General features: G+C 38.5%; 1 protein-coding gene across 2 annotated transcripts in view; it reads right to left on the bottom strand.

Annotated features, from left to right (window-relative positions):
- The window catches only part of ARHGAP10 (Rho GTPase activating protein 10), a 333769-nt gene that overhangs the window by 124252 nt on the left and 183759 nt on the right, over positions 1–25758 (bottom strand). The window contains exons 14-15 of one of the 2 annotated variants that reach the window (XM_081245304.1): positions 13261–13335; positions 7261–7348 (exon numbers count right to left, since the gene is read on the bottom strand). In XM_081245304.1, the coding sequence (XP_081101430.1) occupies positions 7261–7348; positions 13261–13335 (163 nt within the window). The remainder of the gene's footprint in view (positions 1–7260; positions 7349–13260; positions 13336–25758) is intronic. The other variant, XM_081245305.1, reaches the window with a different exon arrangement.

Raw genomic sequence — 25758 nt, 5'->3', positions numbered from 1 at the left:
ATAGAATAGAGAAAATGCAAGAAACATTTAACAAGGACCTAGAAGAACTAAAGAGGAAACAAGCAATGATGAACAACACAATAAATGAAATTAAAAATACTCTAGAGGGCTTCCCTGGTGGCGCAGTGGTTGAGAGTCTGCCTGCCGATGCAGGGGACACGGGTTCGTGCCCCGGTCCGGGAGGATCCCACATGCCGCGGAGCGGCTGGGCCCGTGAGCCGTGGTGGCTGAGCCTGCGCGTCCGGAGCCTGTGCTCCGCAAGGGGAGAGACCGCAACAGTGAGAGGCCCGCGTACCACAAAAAAAAAAAAAAAATACTCTAGAAGGAATCAATAGCAGAATAACTGAGGCAGAAGAACAGGTAAGTGACCCGGAAGATAAAATAGTGGAAATAACTACCGCAGAGCAGAATAAAGAAAAAAGAATGAAAAGAACAGAGGACAGTCTCAGAGACCTCTGTGACAACATTAAACGCACCAACCTTCGAATTATAGGGGCCCCATAAGAAGAAGAGAAAAAGAAAGGGACTGAGAAAATATTTGAAGAGATTATAGTTGAAAACTGTATGGGAAAGGAAACAGTTAATCAAGTCCAGGAAGCACAGAGAGTCCCACACAGGATAAATTGGAAGAGAAAAACGCCAAGACACATATTAATCAAACTGTCAAAAATTAAATACAAAGAAAACATATTAAAAACAGCAAGGAAAAACAAAAAATAACACACAAGGGAATCCCCATAAGGTTAACAGCTGATTTTTCAGCAGAAACTCTCCAAGCCAAAAGGGAGTGGCAAGACATATTTAAAGTGATGAAGGAGAAAAACCTACAACCAAGATTACTCTACCCAGCAAGGATCTCATTCAGATTTGATGGAAAAATTAAAATCTTTACAGACAAGCAAAAGCTGAGAGAGTTCAGCACCTCCAAACCAGCTTTACAACAAATGCTAAAGGAACTTCTCTAGGCAAGAAACACAACAGAAGGAAAAGACCTACAGTAACAAACCCAAAACAATTAAGAAAATGGGAATAGGAACATACATATTGATAATTACCTTAAATGTAAATGGATTAAATGCTCCCACCAAAAGACACAGACTGACTGAAGGGATACAAAAACAAGACCCATATATATGCTGTCTACAAGAGACGCACTTCAGACCTAGGGACACATAACAGACTGAAAGTGAGGGGATGGAAACAGATATTCCATGCAAATGGAAATGAAAAGAAAGCTGAGGTAGCAATTCAAATATCAGACAAAACAGACTTTAAAATAAAGACTATTACAAGAGACAAAGAAGGACATTACATAATGATCAAGGGATCGATCCAAGAAGAAGATATAACAATTGTAAATATATATGCATCCAACATAGAAGCACCTCAATACATAAGGCAAATACTAACAGCCATAAAAGGGGAAATTGACAGTAAAACAATCATAGTAGGGGACTTTAACACCCAACTTTCACCATTGGACAGATCATCCAAAATGCAAATAAATAAGGAAACACAAGCTTTAAATGATACATTAAACAAGATGGACTTAATTGATATTTATAGGACATTCCATCCAAAAACAACAGAATACACATTTTTCTCAAGTGCTCATAGAACATTCTTCAGGATAGATCATATCTTGGGTCACAAATCAAGCCTTGGTAAATTTAAGAAAATTGAAATCATATCAAGTATCTTTTCTGACCACAATGCTATGAGACTAAATATCAATTACAGGAAAAGGTCTGTAAAAAATACAAAAACATGGAGGGTAAACAATACACTACTTAATAATGAAGTGGTCACTGAAGAAATCAAAGAGGAAATCAAAAAATACCTAGAAACAAAGGACAATGGAGACACGATGACCCAAAACCTATGGCATTCAGCAAAAGCAGTTCTAAGAGAGAAGTTTATAGCAATACAATCCTACCTTAAGAAATAGGAAACATCTCAAATAAACAACCTAACCTTGCACCTAAAGCTATTAGAGAAAAAAGAACAAAAAAAACCCAAGGTTAGCAGAAGGAAAGAAATCATAAAGATCAGATCAGAAATAAATGACAAAGAAATGAAGGAAACGATAGCAAAGATCAATAAAACTAAAAGCTGGTTTTTGAGAAGACAAAAAAAAAATTTGATAAACCATTAGGCAGACTCATCAAGAAAAAAAGGGAGAAGACTCAAATCAATAGAATTAGAAATGAAAAAGGAGAACAACTGACACTGCAGAAATACAAAGGATTATGAGAGATTACTACAAGCAACTCTATGCCAATAAAATGGACAACCTGGAAGAAATGAACAAATTCTTACAAATGCACAACCTGCCGAGACTGAACCAGGAAGAAATAGAAAATATGAACAGACCAATCACAAAGCACTGAAACTGAAACTGTGATCAAAAATCTTCCAACAGGGCTTCCCTGGTGGTGCAGTGGTTGAGAGTCCGCCTGCCGATGCAGGGGACACGAGTTCGTGCCCCGGTCCGGGAAGATCCCACATGCCGCGGAGCGGCTGGGCCCGTAAGCCATGGCAGCTGAGCCTGTGCGTCTGGAGCCTGTGCTCCGCAAGGGGAGAGGCCACAACAGTGAGAGGCCGCGTAACAAAACAAAACAAAACAAAACAAAAAAAATCTTCCAACAAACAAAAGTCCAGGACCAGATGGCTTCACAGGCGAATTCTATCAAACATTTAGATAAGAACTAACACCTATCCTTCTCAAACTCTTCCAAAATATAGCAGAGGGAGGAACACTCCCAAATTCTACAAAGCCACCAACACCCTGATACCAAAACCAGACAAAGATGTCAAAAAGAAAGAAAACTACAGGCCAATATCACTGATGAACATAGATACAAAAATCCTCAACAAAATACTAGCAAACAGAATCCAACAGCACATTAAAAGGATCACACACCATGATCACGTGGGGTTTATCCTAGGAATGCAAGGATTCCTCAATATATGCAAATAAATCAACATTATACACCATATTAACAAATCTAAGGAAAAAAAAACCATATGATCATCTCAATAAATGCAGAGAAAGCTTTTGACAAAATTCAACACCCGTTTATGATAAAAACCTTGCAGAAAGTAGGCAGAGAGGGAACTTTCCTCAACATAATAAAAGGCCATATATGACAAACCCACAGCCAACACTGTCCTCAATGGTGAAAAACTGGAACCATTTCCACTAAGATCAGGAACAAGACAAGGTTGCCCACTCTCACCACTCTTATTCAACATAGTTTTAGAAGTTTTAGCCACAGCAATCAGAGAAGAAAAGGAAATAAAAGGAATCCAAATCAGAAAAGAAGAAGTAAAGCTGTCACTGTTTGCAGATGACATGATACTATACATAGAGAATCCTAAAGATGCTACCAGAAAACTACTAGAGCTAATCAATGAATTTGGTAAAGTAGCAGGATACAAAATTAATGCACAGAAATCTCTGGCATTCTTATACACTAATGATGAAAAATCGGAAAGTGAAATTAAGAAAACACTCCCATATACCACTGCAACAAAAAGAATAAAATATCTAGGAATAAACCTACCTAAGGAGACAAAAGACCTGTATGCAGAAAATTATAAGACACTGATGAAAGAAATTAAAGATGAAACAAATAGATGGAGAGATATACCATGTTCTTGGATTGGAAGAATCAACACTGTGAAAATGATTCTATTACCCAAAGCAATCTACAGATTCAATGCAATCCCTATCAAACTACCACCGGCATTTTTCACAGAACTAGAACAAAAAATTTCACAATTTGTATGGAAACACAAAAGACCCCGAATAGCCAAAGCAATCTGGAGAACGAAAAACGGAGCTGGAGGAATCAGGCTCCCTGACTTCAGACTATATTACAAAGCTACAGTAAGCAAGGAAGTATGGTACTGGCACAAAAACAGAAATATAGATCAGTGGATCAGGATAGAAAGCCCAGAGATAAACCCACGTACATATGGTCACCTTATCTTTGATAAAGGATGCAGGAATGTACAGTGGAGAAAGGACAGCCTCTTCAATAACTGGTGCTGGGAGAATCTGACAGGTACATGTAAAAGTATGAGATTAGAACACTCCCTAACACCATACACAAAAATAAGCTCAAAATGGATTAAAGACCTAAATGTAAGGCCAGACACTACCAAACTCTTAGAGGAAAACATAGGCAGAACACTCTATGACATAAATCACAGCAAGATCCTTTTTGACCCACCTCCTAGAGAAATGGAAATAAAAACAAAAATAAACAAATGGGACCTAATGAAACTTCAAAGCTTTTGCACCACAAAGGAAACCATAGACAAGACTGAAAGACAACACTCAGAATGGGAGAAAATATTTGCAAATGAAGCAACTGACAAAGGATTAATCTCCAAAATTTACAAGCAGCTCATTCAGCTCAATATCAAAAAAAACAAACAACCCAATCCAAAAATGGGCAGAAGACCTAAATAGACATTTCTCCAAAGAAGATATACAGACTGCCAACAAACACATAAAAGAATTCTCAACATCATTAATCATTAGAGAAATGCAAATCAAAACTACAATGAGATAACATCTCACACTGGTCAGAATGGCCATCATCAAAAAATCTAGGAACAGGGCTTCCCTGGTGGCGCAGTGGTTGAGAGTCCACCTGCCGATGCAGGGGACACAGGCTCGTGCCCCGGTCTGGGAAGATCCCACATGCCGCGGAGCAGCTGGCCCCGTAAGCCATGGCCGCTGAGCCTGCGCGTCTGGAGCCTGTGCTCCGCAACGGGAGAGGCCACAGCAGTGAGAGGCCCGCGTACCACAAAAAAAAAAAAAAAAAAAAAATCTAGAAGCAATAAATGCTGGAGAGGGTGTGGAGAAAAGGGAACCCTCTTGCACTGCTGGTGGGAATATGAATTGGTACAGCCACTATGGAGAACAGTATGGAGGTTCCTTAAAAAACTACAAATAGAACTACCATATGACACAGCAATCCCACTACTGGGCATACACACTGAGAAAACTGTAATTCAAAAAGAGTCATGTACCACAGTCTTCATTGCAGCTCTATTTACAATAGCCAGGACATGGAAGCAACCTAACTGTCCATTGACAGATTAATGGATAAAGATGTGGCACATATATACAATGGAATATTACTCAGCCATAAAAAGAAACTAAATTGAGTTATTTGTAGTGAGGTGGATGGACCTAGAGTCTGTCATACAGAGTGAAGTAAGTCAGAAAGAGAAAGACAAATACCGTATGCTAACACATATATATGGAATCCAGGAAAAAAAAAATGTCATGACGAACCTAGGGGTAAGACGGGAATAAAGACACAGACGTACTATAGCATGGACTTGAGGATATGGGGAGGTGGAAGGGTAAGCTCTGAGAAAGTGAGAGAGTGGCATGGACATATACACACTACCAAACATAAAATAGATAGCTAGTGGAAAGCAGCTGCATAGCACAGGGAGATCAGCTCGGTGCTTTGTGACCACCTAGAGGGGTGCGATAGGGAGGGTGGGAGGGAGGGAGATGCAAGAGGGAAGAGATATGGGAACATGTGTATATGTATAACTGATTCACTTTATTATAAAGCAGAAAGTAACACACCATTGTAAAGCAATTATACTCCAATAAAGATATAAAAAAATAATAATAAAAATAAAAAATATATCTTCTTTAAATAAAATACTTGAAAATAGGTAACACACACCTGAACCCACTGATAAATGTTAATTTCATTAAAAAGTGGGCCAACTGGACAACACAGGCCTCCTGATGTAATAACACAACAGGAAGAATATAGCACTGCTATGATATATTCGTGCAATAAATAAACAAAATCTGCATCCAACGAAGCCTATAGATTTAACTATTTGCTCATAGGAAACATGACAGATAACAGAGAAACCTGAGGATATCACCAGCCATATCTAAAATGTGGAAAATTCTACTTTAAAAAATGACTCAGGTTCATCAACAAATTAAATGCCGGGGGGGCGGGGTAGAGGGAGGGGACTGCACAAATGAACAACGACTTAAAACATATCAGCCAGATGAAATGCGCTGACACTGTTGAAATCCTGAAGGAATTAACACAAACATTAAAATACGTTTTTGAAAAAAATCTGTAAAAATAGAACACAGATTGAGTACTGCATCATACGCGTTTTGTTAGATATGATAATTATATTTTTTTTGTCTTTTCTATAACGTCCTTTTTTGTAAGTCCTTACCTTTTTTGAGATACCCGCTCAAGCATTTATGAGTGCAGCAATACGTTTAAGAAAATCTTTAAAGTATTATTCCAAAAAGTAGCAGTAGAGAGACTAATGAAACAAGAAGTGTTGAATGTTGAAAACCGAAGAGCAGGATAACGGGGCCATGAGGAGTCACTATACTCATCTCTCCGCTTGTATAAATTTAAAATTTTTTAAATATACAAATTTTTTAAAACACAAAATATGTAATATAAGTTGATTCTAATGTGTTTGTTGGAACCCAAATAGTATTTACCTGAAAATCAATCCTGTGTGTTGGTTAAAAAGAACTGTTGATGGGGGAGCAGTGCCATTTGTCTGCCAGACAAAAAGCAAAGTCCCCAGCAGACCCACAGCCTAAGAATTACAGTCGTGACTGTTTTCCATTCCTTTACTCAGTGCACTTGTCCTTCATCTAACCTCAAGCCTTGTGATCATTCATTTCCTTTCTTTTCTCAAGAAAGGTGAATGCTCAAAGAAATGAAGCTTTTCAAACTCTCATCCTAGATACTTCCTATAGTAAATGTAACTCAAAGTTGATCTTAAAAAAAAAAACCTCATCAAGTAAACTTCTTTTCAAATCACTCTGTATCTGTATGTCATCATTATAAGCCTTTAAGTTCACATGGTTTACACTTAAACTAAAACATCTTCATTTTAGCCCACAACATAAAGAAAAGATTCAATGAATGTAATAAACAGCCTTTTTCCTTACTGTTTCAGAGCATTTAATTCCAAAAACTCACATCCACAAGAGACTCTATTTCAAAACCCAAGTCTATTCGAGTTCTGTTCTGTTGCAATTTATCTATCAACTGATGTTCACTGAATATGTCCCACACTTCCTGGGACATCATTAGGTACCTCATAAATGTTCTCCTTTCTCATAAGCTTTGACTTCTGAGATGCATGTTCGGAGTCTGCATTTGCTGTGTGTTAAACATCCAAACAGTCCCCTCTTCCCCCGCCCCACTACCGAGAAGAGCTCACCTCAAATACTGTTTCAGGGCACTCGTTATTGTCTTCACTTCCCAATCTATAGAATTCTCCAGGTCCACCTCATTGCAGGTTTTCACATCTGGTGAGCAAGCAAGGAAGAAAAAAATAATTCAAACCTTGACCAAATGGCTCATTCTTAAACAGACAAACCACAAATATTGAATTCTGTGGTATAAAAACATTACATATAATTTCTTATCATATTATAAGCCATATTCTTTTATCAGACATTTCTAGCACTTCAGAAAATCTGTAGTGAAGATCGAAGTAAAAGGATAAGGGTTGGGCTGGGAGTAGGGGAGAACTGGACAGAGCATTTAAATATTCACAACTGCAAAGCAGGTACAGCTATTATTATTACTACTACTACTATTATTATAAGGTACTACTCAGTAGCCATGGCTTACAGCATGTGGCATTTTGCAGTGTCTATATATTTGAACTTGTTTCAGGTGGCATGATTGCTATCACACTGCTATGACAGGGGAAACAGGCAGTACTCTTAATGGCAAAATTCCTATTAGAAGAACAAGAAGTCAGTGGGGGAAAAGGATGGTAAGTCTGGTCCCACACTTCTAAGGTTTATACTCATCATATTATGTTTCTGAAGACTAATACATGATCAACCAAAACAGAAATGACACATAAACTTAAAAAGTCTTTCATGGGTAATCTTTTACATTAACGTTACAATCTATACATTCATCCAAGAAATATTTACTAGAAGCCTCTATATAACACTTCTGACATTCATTCTAAATTAGTTTTCTTTGTCCTAAAAGTACATTAATGATGCATTTCTTACAAATGCCCTTTCAAATATCTAGTGGTACCTACCGATGGGAGGGAGCAGTAAATGGCTTATGATGAAAGACATCAAACAATCAACAGAAACTGGAGTGAGTTTCTACGCTCCAACCACACAAAGGAGAAAATAAGAGATTTATGGAAAACACTTATTCCTCCCTCACTCCAGAATGATGTTTCAACTAAGACCCCCCAAAAAAACTACTCGTTTCAGTATTTTTTCCTCCCTTACACTGTATATGTCTATATACGGAAGGAAACTTCTTGTTAGTATACCCTTTTCAAACTAAAGTTCAAAAAGAAAATCCTGTCCAAATGGGACCACCACGTTAAGTCATGCGTGCCACTTAAAAAGTTTGAGGCTTCCGCATGGGAAAGAATGGGTGACAATGCAATGTTATTTCTCAAACTTTTTGAAAATAAAGTAAAACAGGAAGTGATGGTTATTTCACAGCCATAACATCAGACACATGAAGTCGATTACTCAAAAGTCTGGAAACTTTTCAAAGCACTTCAACAGCTCTTGATTACAGCAACTGACAGCAATATGCAATAAACTACAACAATGGCAATTGACACTGATTACATTTTGATCGGTTCCTACAATTCAGAACTCATTTGTTACTGAGTTTGCCACACAAGCCACAGATACATTCAAGAAATCAAATTAAGCACCCTGATTAAAGGTGCAATCCTTTATAACTAGGACTAAATAATTCTGTTCTAAAGGCTTTGCCAACCAATTACTGCAGTAACTGAATATTCTCTCTCTCATTAAGTCAATTATTTAAATCTCATACAAGTCAGATAACATTTTCAATCAACTTGCTACCAGCAAATCACCATTTTAAAATCCAGGAGGCTTCTAAAGGAAATATTTTATTTTCAGCTTTTGACCAAATGATCATTCTATATTTTGAGAACCATAGTCTTTCTATGAAAAAATAAGCCATCCTTTGAATTCATGGAATAAAAAGGAGCTGTCACACGAGAAGCCAATGACTACATAATGTCTATGGTATTAATCCTCTATTAAATTTTCACTGTTTTCAAATAACTCAATCATCCCTAGCAGCTCTTAACAATCTGTGGATGCACTGGGACTAGGTAAATTTGTTAATAACTTATTTGGGATTCAAACTTAAAAATGCATTTAGAGTGTTCAATCAGAATATATGTTCTACTATAAATAAGGTAGAAATTCTGTTTCCTTTCTGGCCAAGGAACACTACACCTTGTGGATTAGTTTAAAACCTAAACTAATGAACAGAGATACAAATAGTTGACTTTTTATTTGGGTAAATGCTTCATAATTCTATAACCAGTGGTCATTTTTTTGAAACAGGAAACTTTCAGCCCAGCCCAAAGTGCTGGCACCCTACTCGACACTGACTTGGGTCCCAGTCTAAAGTACTTGAAGACGCCCAGTGATTTAATGAGTTTGGAGAATATTCTTTATAATCCAAAATCAGAATCTTTTTCAGCTACATTAGTTTCCTTTTTCCCTCACTCTTTGTGAAAAGTCCTACAAACAAAGTAAACATATAGTAAAACTCCCCTAAATTAGTCTTATTTCTGGTTTTCTATGGTTCTCTGTCTTAAAATAAATAAAATCATCCAGCTATTTTTACAAATTAAAGTTAGAAACAAACAGAAAATTCACCAGCGCACACAAGCTACCACCACATTTTCCCAGCACCTTCCCTTCCCTGCTCTGATGCTTTCATTCCAAAGAAGCAGAAGAAAAAAGAACACAGGACAATTCTAACTCAGCTGAGTTCCAACCTACCAATCGCGATAATTCATCTGTTACATTTTCACCCCACTTACTAAAAAACCGTGACTCACCCAAAGACACCTCATCTGCTATTTCTCCCTGCCTTCCCCCACTGCTTCAAGTTTCTAAAAAAAAAACAAAACTTCTACCAGACTATGTGTGCCCTCTGTTAGAGCAAAAAAAAAAAAAAAAAAGAAGGAAAAGAAAAACACCTGTAAAGGGAAGGAATGGAATTGCTCACTGGGGCATGTTCTTGTCGAACCTTAAGAAACTTGGTCCAAGGCAAAGCTAGGAGGCTGCTGGAAAATCCAGCAGACCGCCACTTTCTGCCCCCGGGATGGAAGATGACCAAGAAGGCAAACAACTCTCACCACCAGGGGAGGACGGCAGCTGCCCACTCCTCTACCTGACCTGCAGGAGTACAAATGGTGGTCAGCTGCCGTTAGTTCTTCATGTGTGGCGGAGAGAAGAAAGGGGCAGCGGAGGAAGGGGGAGGGAGAAAAAGGAATGGGGGAGGGGAAGGAGAAGACTAGGAAGGGGAAGGAGGAGAAGAACAGGGAGACCTATTTTTCTCTATTATAATTTTAAACGTGAAGGTTGTGAAAACACACCCAATAGAGACACAAGTGAAGAAAACATGCGAGATATTAAGCATGCATCCTTCTTTTAGAAATCACCACAAACTTTTACACAGGAGTATTTAAAGAATGCTGAAAATATTTTAAATACAAAAATATTTTAGGTAAAAATGGCAATAAAGGAAAAATAATAGCAAAGTAAATGATTAGCTCTCAAGCACTAAAGAGAACCAAAGTAAACAGAAGTTCCTGTCAAAAAATATAAAACGACTTGGAACTTTATCTCAGATTGTTAAAAAGTTAGGTTACTTTTCATTTCTGCAAAGAAAAATGCATTCCAAACAAAAAGTACTTTGAAAAAATCCAAATTTGAAATAAACGTTATCTGGAGGAATCGAAATTTAAAAAAATAACTGCCTAAAAATGTTAAAACTTGGTAAATCTGGGGAAGGAGTATTATGGGAGTCTATTGTACTATTTACTTGCAATTTTTCTGCAGGCTACAGATTATTTCAAAATAAAAAAAAATTGGTTTTTAAAAGTAAATAAATAAATAATTTTAAAAAATAACTCCTAGTACCACAAATGGACAAAATTATCAGAATTAATTATCTACTGGAGGGAAAAAAACAGATTGGTACAAAAGAGCAAAATAAAAAATCTGGCAGACTCACCCAATTTTTTTCTCTTAAACATATATAACTTTGAAACGATGTAGAGAGGTTGGGAAATGTAGAAAATGAATATCTACAGGATAGTGTGTACACAACTATTCAGAAACTCAAATTCTTTTTTTGGAAGAGGTATAAATTAGTTCAGTTTGAACACTTGCTGAATCAGGAAGAAAGGAAAGAAACATCTTAAGGTAATCTTAAATTCATTAAGAAATAGTGAATAAATCTCTTTCGTTAAGAGCTGAAGTTTGAGTTGGTAACATAAAGTAACAAGAAAATGATATTAATGCTAATAAAAATCCGAAGTTTGTGATTGACCATCTTAAATTCATACTAGGAATTACTTAGAGATGAAGTAAAATTAATTTATCCTGTGCCCTTCCCTTAAATGCATTACTTTATAAGAAAACAGTAAGTCAGTATCTTTCCCTTGTGTCAATTTTCTAATTTCCTCTGATTGCAGAATGATATTACTGAAAACACAGCATTTCTTTTCGCCAGCAGCTTAAATGAGGTTGTGTCATTCTTGTGTCCTGGACCTCTCTACGCTGAGCCTCACGGAAAGTGAAAACGGTTTTCCAGGTCATGAATTTTTGAGGGTTTAGATATTTTAAGCACCTTGCAAGTTCAGAACTGTCCTGGGACATTTCCCGTGAGCAGAGGAAAGCACCACCCGAGTCCAGGGATGCTGATGATCATATGGTTTTTATGAGTTTAAGAACAAATCTGGAGACAGCTTAACACCTCAGGGTGACCACAGGGACACCTGCTTGTTTGAGCTGCCCTCGAACATGAATGAGAAGATAATAAAATAAAGCCAGGGTCCTTATAACCAATTCACTGCCAAGTGTGCCTTTCAGCCAAATCTCCCTTTCTGATACCAACAGAGTCTTTCAGTTCTAATCACCATAACACCATCTTGGAAATGAGAGAAGTGTTTCTAATTTTAAAATTAACTAAAAGCAGATGCTGTCATCCCATTAAATTCTGCCAGCTGCTACTGAACCACTGGCAACCTGAGTCTATTTAATCTGGAGCCCACTAATGGTAAAAAGGAAAACCTGACTGCCAAAATTGCATACCCAAGTTAAACCAGAGAGGCAGAAAATGAAAACAACTCATGAAAGCGAATGTATTCTAATAAGGCTCTCCAAGCCATGACGAGGCATTTTTCCTGTGGTTAATAAGCTAAGAAAAGAGTTGTTGCTTATTAAATCCTGAATTCAAACGCAGCCAAACAAGCAACGCTATCCGTAACATCCCGGCTGATTTTATTCAGCTCGGTGTATGCTTGCTCAAAGTAAGTCTTTGCGACAATGCCTTAAGATGCAGACGGGTTTAAATGCATTGACAGAATACCTGAGGGCACTGTTAATATTGATTAATTAAAGTGAGATATCAAATAAATTAATATTTAGCAAGGTCGTAATGACAGATCGGTTTGACACACAGGCCCTCAAGCCTGATGAGTTATCTTCACCCCCGCAGGAGGCAGCCTGCTTTGGGGTCATGGGCGGCGGAGGGGCAGGGCCTCTTACAGGTGGTGGCACTGAGCTGACGGCAGAATGTAATGTAAAAGCGCTTTGTCATTCACAGAACGTCTGGGGTAATGAAATGAATTCACTTTCTGGCTTCCTCTTGTCTGCGATGCCAAAGAACACTGTGTTCTCAGCACAGATGGAGCAGGCATGGTTCTGGAGAACAGCCTGGTGCAAACTACAAACAAGCCACGGTGCATACCAATGAACCCCTGAGAATCAGACCCTTGCTGTTGAGTGACAGTTGTGGAAGCTCCAGAAAAATGAGCGAGTCCCAGTGGTCTTGTGCAACCAAATGTACTGTCAAGACTTTGGACGGGCAATTTGGAAGCCACGCAAATCACAGAGGCCTGGCTGCTACTCCCCTGGGAGAAGCAAGCAGGAGAAGACGTTCACCCATGAGCTGCCTTCTTTTCTTCCTCCATTCCTTAGTAAGGGGGACCTGAGCAAACACTAACCGACTTCTCTGAGCCAACTGTCTCTGCGCAGGAGAAAAGGACTCCAAGACAGCAGAAGAAAAGAATGGATTCCCAAGTTACATTATATGAAACACTGAGTTGCAAAGACAACGGACATAAACAAACAATGCATGGAAAATGATTAGAAAAGAGGCATACCCATCAACATACTCAGAAGTCTCTGGACCTTTGAACTCACCCCCACAACTCTGTACAATCCTTGGTCGTTTATACCTATTTGGAAGAGACGAAATGTTAGCAAATACAAGACAGTCAAATCTGAAAAGCTGTCAACAAACAGTGGCACTCACAGTCCTTGCTAACTCACATTAGCAGCATTCCTGTTGCCTATAAAAACAATGTTTGACAAAAGTGAGTGTTTACCAACTTGCCTTAGCAGCTTGGTATTCATGAGTTACGGCTGGAAGATGATCTCATAAAACACTGTTCCAGGTGGCCAAAATGTAAGGAGCCAGTGGTTATGAAAAAAAGTTGATTAAGTAGTACTCGCACATATCAATGCAATTTGTAAAGATGCATGGCACCTTTCACGTTTCCTATGTTTACTTATTCTTGAGATTTGTCTTGCAAAGTTTTAGCCTTTTAAAAATAATATGGTGCTGATTAGTACACAGGAAGAAACCGTTGTTTGGATGATTCTTGAAGACCATGGAAATCACTCACTCAAAAGTAAAGCAGGGCTTCCCTGGTGGTGCAGTGGTTGAGAGTCCGCCTGCCGATGCAGGGGACACGGGTTCGTGCCCCAGTCCGGGAAGATCCCACATGCCGCGGAGCGGCTGGGCCCATGAGCCATGGCCGCTGAGCCTGTGCGTCCAGAGCCTGTGCTCCACAACGGGAGAGGCCAGAGCAGTGAGAGGCCCGCGTACCGCAAAAAAAAAAAAAAAAAAGTAAAGCAAAACTTGTTTTGTTTGGGTTTTTTTTAAGAGCCATTACATGCACTGTCCAGTGAGAAGCACTAAGCCTCCAAATGAGGATCAGAGGCTGTTTCACTGTGCTGCCTTTTATTTCTTTCTCCTTACTCAGTTTCAAGCTTCTGAAATGTCCTATTTGTCTGTTATTTGCTGAATTGTGTCCCCCAAAATTCATATGTTGGAGTCCTAACCCCCAGTACCTCAGAATGTGACTGTTTCTGGAACTAAGGTCTTTAAAAGAAGGGGTTAAGTTAAAACAAGGTCATGAGGGTGGGCCCTAATCCAATATGACTGGTATACTTATAAGCAGAGATCAGGCCACAGATGCAAACAGAAGGAAGACAGTGTGAAAACACAGGGAGAAGACGGCCATCCACAAGCCATGGAGAGGGGCCCTCAGAAGAAACCAGCCCTGCTGACACCCTGCCTCGGATCTCTAGCCCCAAGAACTCTGCGAAAATAAACTTCTGTTGCTTAAGCCACCCAGTCTGTGGTACTTGATTATGGCAGCCCCAGCAAAACAGACACACCTTCTCTCTCGATTGTCTCTAGAGAGCTCAAAGGACCACAAGAGCAAAGGCTGGCCCTTCAGCCTACAGAAGACTATTCAGAAGGCTCAAGAATCAAAGTAGCAGAGAGGCACCTTCATGATGGGAAACACTGACTCCAAGAGCGGAGAAAAATGCAGGTCCGCCCTGCCAGGAGTTGAGAAAAAAAGACACTGTCAAGAAACACAAAAATCAGAGCTTGAGCCTGCTGGAGGAGAAAAGACCAGCCAGAGCCCACTCCTTCTGTCTCCTACAGGCTAGAAGACCATGTCCAGCGAATTTTAAATACCAGAGGATTTTTTTCAATACTACTCTATTTAAGAAACCTCAAATAGTGGCCTCAAAGCCAGAAGCCAAAAGAGCAAGTCATATTCTGCAAACAAATGTGCCCTATGAGAAGTGCCCGACATACAAAGAGAAATGAAATAAGAACGTTACTTCAGCAATAATCATCACTCTGTGCTGGTAATTACTATCAGATAATAGATCAAGTTCAAATTCATCAACCCGAGAGGAGAGTTAATTGCTAGTGCATAATGAAAGGTACAAGGGGGAACTAATGCTACTCAACACAGTTTTTCCTTTTTTAACATGAAATTTAAATAAACCTCCTATAAAAGCAGCTTGGAAACGGCACCTAGACCACATACCCTCAAGTCATGTAGGATTTACTGTTTCTTGTTACACTGTCCTTAACAGCTCTGGACTAAGGACTTGGGACAAATTTTACATCTATGAACACACACACGACATACAAAAGACATCATATAAATAGATTTGAAGAATATAAACCAATCAATATGCCAAGTCATATGATTCATATATCGTCTCCAACTTCTCTTCCAAATTTCCCCTTTCAGCCAAAGGGATCAGCATTTCTCATCACCAAGTAATAGAATTTTGAAAATTTTCTTTGACTTCCTGTCACTTTCCAAATGCAACAGATCACCATCTCTGCATTTTCTTCACACTTTGGGCTAATCTCTGCTTCTTCAGCACGGCCTCGAATTTGATGCCTGCATGTTGAGCATCCCTACAGGGACATACACACAACCATAATCCATTCTCAACACCATCATTTTTTCTACTTTCTATTTTTCAAGCCACTTTGACTACCTTAGGTCTCTCCCATCCCCGTTTAAAAGTTAAGTCATCAGATCCAATCCAATTCCTCAGCTGAAGAAGCATGTAAGGCACAGACACATAACTCCCCATAAGGGGTCCCACCTCACCTACCCACATTTATTACAGAGTATTCGTCTTCAATCAGAGCAGACCCCTGACGATCAAATTCATCCCCTCCTCAGGCACAAGTCTCCTCTGATGGGGAAGTTCTTCCCCTTCTCTTCATTAATAATTCATCTGCCAAATACTTATTCATCAAATAAATACATGGCGGGTGTGATTCTAGTTGCCCAAGAGTCGACACTGAGCAAGATGAAATCCCATCCAGACCTTCAAATCAGAAGAAAATCCCACCTTTTCTGTCACCACCCACAGTGATATTCCCTTTTATTAAAATTTTTATCTGTTTTGAACTTATATATTCTTTTTTCACCATTTTTTCTATTGAAGTATATTACAATGTTGTGTTAGTTTCAACTGTACGGCAAAGTGATTCAACTATACGTATCTGTGTGAGTATATATGTGTCTATATATATATTCTTTTTCAGATTCTTTTCCGTTATAGGTTATTACAAGATATTGACTATAGTTCGCTGTGCTCCACAGTAGGTCCTTGTTGTTTACCTAATTTACATACAGCAGTGTGTATCTGTTAATCCCAGACTCCTAATGTATCTCCCCCACCACCGCCACTATCCCCTTTGGTAACCGTAAGTTTGTTTCTATGTCTATGGGTCTGTTTCTGTTTTTGTAAATAACTTCATTTGTATCATATTTTAGATTCCACATATAAGTGATATTGTATGATACTTGTCTTTGTCTGACTTGCTTCATTTAGTATGATAATCTCTAGGTCAATCCGTGTTGCTGTAAATGGCATTATTTCATTCTTTTTTATGTCTGAGTAATAGTCCATTGTATATATATGTGTGTATATATATACACACACCACATCTTCTTTATCCATTCATCTGTCGATGACATTTAGATTGCTTCCATGTCTTGGCTACTATAAACAGTGCTGCTATGAACCTTGGGGTGCAGGCATCTTTTTCAATCAGAGTCTTTGTCTTTTCCAGATATATGCCTGGGAGTGGGATTGCAGGATCATATGGTAGCTCTATTTTTAGTTTTTTTAAGGAAACTCCATCCTGTTCTCCATAGTGGGTGTACCAATTTACATTCCCACCAACAATGTAGGAGGGCTCCTTTTTCTCCACACCCTCTGATATTCCCTTTTTCTGAACGTGACTCGTAATTATTTTCTTTTATCACCTGATCACAGTTTAAAACAAGCCCACATTCTGCTATTCACAGTTGCCAAAATCAAAAATCTGAATGCCTGACCTGACATCCGGTTATTTAGGTCTGTATTTTTCCCCACTCAGCATGAATATTCATATGTCACTATGTTAAAAATAGTTTCCACACCAAACCTATCTGAAGACGTTAAATATGGGACAGTATATGTCCCATATTGCCTTTGCTCAAACACGTCCACCTCAGAATTTTCAGATTAAGAATTGTGGACTCCGGGACTTCCCTGGTGGTCCAGTGGTAAAGAATCCACCTTCCAGTGCAGGAGATGTGGGTTCGATCCCTGGTCGGGGAACCAAGATCCCACATGCCGTGCGACAGCTAACTAAGCTCATGCGCCACAACTACTGAGCTTGCGTGCCTCAACAAGAGAGCCCGCATGACATAAGTAAGACCCGACGAAGCCAAAAAATTAAAAATAAAAATAAATAAATTGTTAAAGAAAAAAAAGAATTGTGGACCTGTGTTCTTCCTTTTCTCCCCAAATACATAGCGATATTACCTGGAAAGATATTAGGTTAACTTTGATTTGGGCTTTTTTCATTTGTTTATTTTTAATAGTTTTCATGGTGCCTTGCATAGAATACTTGAGTATAAAATAGGTATAGCTAGGTTGATTTGACTTGAAATTATTTTAGAACTGCAGATACAGATTGAACTTGGCCCAAACCAGACATTACACTTAAGAACTAAAAACTTAAATATCCAAGGTATTAATAAACAAAATGAAAAGACAACCCTCAGAATGGGAGAAAATATTCGCAAATGAAGCAAGTGACAAGGGATTAATCTCCAAAATATACAGTAGGTCATGAAGCTGAATATCAGAAAAACAAGCAACCCAATCAAAAAATGGGCAGATCTAAATAAACATTTCTCCAAAGAAGACGTACAGATGAAAAGATGCTCAATATCACTAATTATTAGAAAAATGCAAATCAAAACTACAGTGAGGTACCACCTGACACCAATCTGAATGGCCAACATCAAAAAAAATCTACAAACAATAAATTCTGGAGAGGGTGTGGAGAAGAGGGAACCCTCTTACACTGCTGGTGGCAATATAAACTGGTACAGCCATTATGGAGAACAGTATGGAGGTTCCTTAAAAAAGTAAAAATAGAGCTACCATATGATCCAGCAATCCCACTCCTGGGCATATATCCAGAGAAAACCATAATTTGAAAAGATACATGCACCCCAATGTTCAATGAAGTACTATTTACAATAGCCAGGACATGGAAGCAACCTAAATGTCCACTGACAGACAAATGGATAAAGATGTAGTAATAAGTACAATGGAATATTACTCAGCCATAAAAAAGAATGAAATAATGCCATTTGCAGCAACATGGATGGACCTAGAAACTGTCATAATGAGTGAAGTAAGTCAAACAGAGAAAGATAACTACCATATGATATCACTTATATGTGGAATCTTAAAAAAGGATACAAATGAACTTATCTACAAAACAGAAATAGAGTTACAGATGTAGAAAACAAACTATGGTTACCAGTGGGTAAGGTGGGGGGGAGGGGGATAAATTAGAAAATTGGGATTGACATATACACACTATCACATATAAAATAGATAACTAATAAGGACCTACTGTAGAGCACAGGGAGCTCTACTCAATACTCTGTAGTGGCCTATATGGGAAAAGAATCTAAAAAAGAGTGGCTAAATTTATAACTGAATCACTTTGCTGTACACCTGAAACTAACACAGCATTATAAATCAACTGTACTCCCATAAAATATTTTTTTTAATCCAAGGTATTAGAACTTTTTCGGCATATCAAAGCTTACTGACAGGTATCATGACCACAATACTTTCTAACTTTTAACAAAAATCTATAATCGGGTCAAAGTGTTTATAGGCCCAAGGATTTTTTTTTCTTTAATTTATAAGATTGGTTCTGATCGGTAGTAAAGGCAAGGTAAGTGCTCTCAAGTTCACTGACAAGCAGCTGATGACAGCTGTCCCTGGGCAAAGTGGTCAAGGTGAAATCAAACGTGCCTTCCTTCCCACCACCTGCCTCCTCCAATCTCACACAGTACTGTCACTAAGCACTGCCCACATCTTCCTTGAGGAGAGGGGCGAGAAGTTGGAATGAGTCAGGTTTCATCATCATCTCTGCCTCACTGTTTCCTTCTCCAAACCCAAATGATGCTACCAGACCCAGAGGGTCCATTCAGCTCCAGAAAACAGCTGCCTGGAACTCGGGAACCCCAGTGGGCAACCAGAGGTCCTTGTAGGTGGGCTGGAGAATCAAAAGAGAAAAGAAGATACTTTGAGACAATAAAAAAAATTACAAGCAAAAGGGAAAAAAAAGTTTTAGAGGGTTGATAAATTCCATTAAACAACAGAGGTGGAGGTAAAGGCTGGAGGGACTCAACTGACAAGTCAATGAGGTGAGTAAGAAGAAAACAGTGCCATTTGGAGTTAAGGAAGCAGAATAGAGAAGACAGGTAATTAAAACTCACACACAGGAAAGGCAAACAGGGAGAAGAAGAATATAAAATGAAAGCAAGGAGAAGTTGGAAAGAAGTGAGAAGATAACAGGCTAGAAATTACATCACACTTAATTTCCTGTTAATTTCATTAAAAGTATTGAGGACTTACTATATTTTAGGCACTGAGGTGGAATAAAGTGAACACATAGGGTAAAATTAAAAAGAGAATTAAAATGAAAACAGAGAACAACATGGGACTAACCCAGCCAGAAAGTCTTTTGCTTAGGAAAGAACATTTTTGGCTTCAGGAGCAGATTCTGTGCCTGAGAGCACATGGTATACATTTAACAAAGAAACTGAATAAACTAAATCAGTAATTGATAAGATTGGTTAGTAAAGAGATGTGGAAAGAAAATGAAGAGACAAAAAAGATTATTTATAACTACAAAAAATAATACAACATTGTAAATCAACTATACTTCAATATGAAATTTTTTTTAAATGTTTTAAAAAGAAAAAAAATAGATATAACAGTATAAAAAAAAGGCTCAAACTGGAACATCAACACTTTTGATGGTAACAGGCACAAGATGATTGCAAAAAACTTTCCAGGTGTGTGATTCTACAGAATAAATGATCAGATTCCAGAGGTCTATAAACTAACATTCATTCACTTCTCATCTAGTAACCAGCAAAGTGCTTGGTGTGAACTGAGATATTTGACCAATATTTGCAGAGGAAGTGAAATGTTTATTTGCATTTGTGCATGTTGACAACAGGGGTGAAAGGTCATTAATGTTCATGTTCACATTCACATCAAAAGTCTGCAATGTGTCATTATTAATGAGGCACCTGTGCATATACAAACATGGACATGCATAAGTACAAATAAAGGTTTACACATCTCACCGGCACTGCAAAGACAAACTCCCCTGTTGGCTATGTAATGAACAAATACAAATATTCATGCATGTATGTGTGTGTATAATAATTTTGAATATGTTTGATAATTATATCTTATATATCTTGAAAGATTCTTGAAAATAAAAGGGAAACAGTATCATATGTAAAATGATTAGGAAAAATTGGTGAGGAAATACCTAGCAACAAGGCTTAAGAATGCTATGCTATATCGCTAATTATTAGAGAAATGCAAATCAACACACAATGAGGCATCACCTCACACCAGTCAGAATGGCCATCATCCACAAGTCTACAAATAAGAAATGCTGAAGAGGGTGTAGAGAAGAAGGAACGCTCCAACACTATCGGTGGGAATGTAAATTGGTACACCCACTATGGAGAACAGTATGGAGGTTTCTCAAAAAACTAGAGTTGTCATATGATCCAGCAATCCCACTCCTGGGTATATATTGGAGAAAACTCTAATTCGAAAAGATACGTGCATCCCAATGTTCACGGCAGCACTATTTACAACAGCCAAGACATGGAAGCAGCCTAAATGTCCATCAACAGATGACTGGACAAAGAAGATGTGTTATACACACATATACACACACAATGGAATATTACTCAGACATAAAAAGGAATGAAATAATGCCATTTGCAGCAACATGGATGGACCTAGAGATTATCATACTAAGTGAAGTCAGAGAAAGACAAATATCATATATTGCTTATATGTGGAACCTTTAAAAATGATGCAAATTAACTTATTTACAAAACAGAAATAGACTCAGAAACATGGAAAATAAACTTTAGGTTACCGAATGAGAAAGTGAGGGGAGAAAGGATAAATTAGGAGTTTGAGATTAACATATACACACTACAATATATAAAATAGATAATCAACAAGGACCTACTGTATAGCACAGGGAACTATATTTAATATCTTGTAATAACCTATAATGGAAAAGAATCTGAAAAAGATATATATACATATATATATAACTGACTCACTTTGCTGTACACCTGCAACTAACACAACATTGTAAATCAACTATACTTCAATTTTTTAAAAAAAGAAAGAGATACTATAAAAGCCATTCAAAGAAAAGCAATGAAGAGACTCATGAATATTGTTTCAGGTCATAGGTGAATTACAAAAACCTGGTAATGCGTTCCTTACCTACATTTATAACTAACCCTCATAAGCACTATGCTCATATGTCTGTATAAGCATAGTAAACACTTTCCAGTCCACCCACTACACTGAGTTACATAAAAATAAACAGGTTCATACACAAAGATACCCTTCCCAGATACAGGGTGATCCATAATGTTGTAAGGTTCTGTCAAAAACACATGTTTAAACCCAATCCAAAAATGGGCAGAAGACTTAAATAGGCATTTCTCCAAAGAAGATATACAGACTGCCAACAAACACATGAAAGAATGCTCAACATCATTAATCATTAGAGAAATGCAAATCAAAACTACAATGAGATATCATCTCACACCAGTCAGAATGGCCATCATCAAGAAATCTAGAAACAATAAATGCTGGAGAGGGTGTGGAAAAAAGGGAACACTCTTGCACTGCTGGTGGGAATGTGAATTGGTACAGCCACTATGGAGAACAGTATGGAGGTTCCTTAAAAAACTACAAATAGAACTACCATATGACCCAGCAATCCCACTACTAGGCATATACCCTGAGAAAACCATAATTCCAAAAGAGACATGTACCAAAATGTTCATTGCAGCTCTATTCACAATAGCCCGGAGCTGGAAACAACCTAAGTGTCCATCATCGGATGAATGGATAAAGAAGATGTGGCACATATATACAATGGAATATTACTCAGCCATAAAAAGAAACGAAACTGAGCTATTTGTAATGAGGTGGATAGACCTAGAGTCTGTCATACAGAGTGAAGTAAGTCAGAAAGAGAAAGACAAATACCGTATGCTAACACATATATACGGAATTAAAAAAAAAAAAAAAAGTCATGAAGGACCTAGGGGCAAAACGGGAATAAAGACACAGACCTACTTGAGAATGGACTTGAGGATATGGGGAGGGGGAAGGGTAAGCTGTGACAAAGCGAAAGAGAGGCATGGACATATATACACTACCAAACGTAAGGTAGATAGATAGTGGGAAGCAGCCACAGAGCACAGGGAGATCAGCTCGGTGCTTTGTGACCGCCTGGAGGGGTGGGATGGGGAGGGTGGGAGGGAGGGAGATGCATGAGGGAAGGGATGTGGGAACAGATGTATATGTATGACTGATTCACTTTGTTATAAAGCAGAAACTAATTTAAAAAATTTTAAAAAAAACAAACAAACAAAAAAAAAACACATGTTTATATGAAATTAGTTTTAAATATAAGCACATAGAACCAAGAATGATTCACTCTTCCATCAAAGGGACCTACCATTCAACATCATAAATTTAAGATGCTCTCTATATAAAACTGCAGGATTCTAACGCTTTAGAAGAAGAATGCATTATTTTTAACACTTACAATGTATTAAATCCTGCAAAAAGCAGTGTAAGAGACCATTTCTAAGCACTGGGACAGTTAGAAGGTTACCTATAGCTTTACAAAGAGGAGTAGCTCAAAATGATACTGAGTAACATTTTAACCTTTCTAGATCTTGGTTCCCTCATTTAAAAAAAAAACAACAGACAACAACAAAACCAAAACATATCCTGGAAATAGAAATTTGTTAAGGTTATAAGATACAAACTATTACAAATTATGCTTAAGGAGATTCTGGAAGCTTCCAGCTCTCCCCTCTCCCAGTTGTTACTGGGAAGTTACTCAATCGGTCTCAACTTCTTTATCTGAAACATGAGGTTAATGATGGAATGGGTTTGTTGTGAAAATTAAAGGAGATAATGTTTATAAAGCATTTGCATGAGCCTTACATAACAAGCACTCATGAAAATCTTTTTAACTGTAGCATAAAATCAAGATTAATATCAAAACACCTTCGCAAAATACATATAAAAGTCACCCTAACCAAGGCATGTAGTCTACAGCCCACTGTCATAAAATAAAGCATATGTTGGGAAGACAGTCAAAGTTTATTTAATATGAATGACTCATGGAAAATATAAAATTCCTGTTCACCAACAACATTTGGAATTTCTCCCCTGGATGATAATTATTTGGGCGGCAGATAGAAAAGCATTACAGACGGCTACTATCTGCCAGGAACTGATCTGCATTTTCCTTTCCTGTGAAGTCTTGCTTCCACTTTCATGTTGGCTTTCCCCTACTCTTTTCATAAAAATCCATTTCTGGGCTAGGATCAAGAGCCTCCCTAGCAGCAGGCACCTAGAGGAGGGGTCTCATGATTTCATTCACGTGTTCTTTTCACACCCAGACCAACCCAAGGCTGAGCTCAGACACCTGCCAGCTTGGCACCCCCGCGGCTGGCCGTCACATGCATGTCCATTCCAGCAGGAGTGAGAAATACCCAAAAAAAGGACAAGGCAAATATCCAATTCCAGGTCCAAGCCAATTTCTTTGGAAGTACTGATAATTTCTGGACTCTTCAGACACATCTAGGCCTGACTCTAAGTCTCGTCCTCTCAAATCCAAGTCTCAGATATAAAGAGTGTTTGGTTTATTAAGGGCTACCTTTGTATTAGGGTCCAAATGGACTATAGTATATTCCCAGTACTCCGTGTGGCTGGCCTCATATCCAGTTTCTAGCCAGCACAAGGGAAAGCATTTTTGCTTCAGACCAGACAACCCCTAGACTTGCTGTTATTCCTTGTACAACCACCAAGCCAGCAGGCAGGAGGCCTAGAGAAGGGCAGGAGGAAGCTGCAAAATAACAAGGAGTTTCCTCTCTCACTAGAAACACTCGGGGTCCCAAACTCTCCCCAGGTGTCGGATGTCTAGCTGTCCCAGGTCTAAGAGATCTAGCTCTGACTCATTCAATGTGCCCTTCCATCTTTCCTCACAGTGTGAACCTTGGGGAAGGAAGCATCTCACAGCCTCTGGACTTTCTGGCAGAATTCAGCATCCCTATCACCACTAAGTTGCTCGGTCACCCAACTCTTCGTCTCATTTTACTTCTATCGCCACAGAGTAATTCTAAGAATCGAAGACCAGCATTCAAATCCCAGCTCTGCCACTTTCAACTTGTCTCTTGAGCCTAATATATGCACCTAAGCCTAGTAAAGAAGATATATCTGCTCAACTACCTACTGAGTTCTGTAGAGATTGGGTGAACTAGAGTACACAAAATATTCGGAAAATGTAAACTGCCGTTTATTTGAATTTTAAACATTGTCAGATGCAGGTCCCACACTGACATTAGGTCTGCCACTGAGAGACTTTCCAGGGCGTTGCGGAGATTCTCAGCAAAGGGGACACATCTTCCTTGGGTTGATGGTACACCCTCAGGGGTCCATGATGGAGCTGGTCTGGAAAGAGGGCAGGTGTAACTTCAGAATGGCTTCATCCCAGATCGAGATGAGCACTTCAGAGAGTGATACTCAAATCTTCCCTCCCCACTTCCCTTTCCTACTGTCTACAGTTTCAAACCGCCTCTGTTCCTTAAACATTTGTCTTCTGAAAAGATGCTCGACGTCACTAATTATTCGAGAAATGCAAGTCAAAACTACAATAAGATATCACCTCACACCAGTCAGAATGGCCATCATCAAAAAGTCTACAAACAATAAATGCCAGAGAGGGTGTGGAGAAAAGGGAACCCTACACTGTGAGTGGGAATGTAAATTGGTGCTGCCACTATGGAAAACACTATGGAGCTTTCTTAAAAAACTAAAAATGGAGCTACCAAATGATCCAGCAATCCTATTCTTGGGCATATATCCAGAGAAAACCATAATCCAAAAGGATACATGCACCCCACTGTTCACTGCACCACTGTTTACATAGCCAAGACATGGAAGCAACGTAAATGTCCATCAACAGATGAATGGATAAAGAAGATGTGGTACAGGGACTTCCCTAGCAGTCCAGTGGTTAAGACTCTGAACTCCCAATGCAGGGGGCACAGGTTCGATCCCTGGTCGGGGAACTAAGGATCCCACATGCCATGCAGTGTGGTCAAAAAAGTGAAAAAAAAAAAAAAAAAGAAGAAGAAGAAGAAGTGGTACATATATACAATAGAATATTACTCAGCCATAAAAAAGAATGAAATAATGCCATTTGCAGCAACATGGATGGACCTAAAGATTATTATACTAAGTGAAGTAAGTCACACAGAGAAAGGCAAATATCATATGATATTACTCATATGTGGAATCTAATTTTTTTAAAAAGATACAAATGAACTTATTTACAAAACAGAAACAGACTTACAGTTATTGAAAACAAACTCATG

The sequence above is a fragment of the Mesoplodon bidens genome (assembly GCF_964165515.1).
Source record: "Mesoplodon bidens genome assembly, chromosome: 1".
Classification (NCBI taxonomy): Eukaryota; Metazoa; Chordata; class Mammalia; order Artiodactyla; family Ziphiidae; genus Mesoplodon; species Mesoplodon bidens.
Note: the sequence above shows the minus strand (reverse complement) of the source record. Positions and strands in the feature narration are given on the sequence as shown.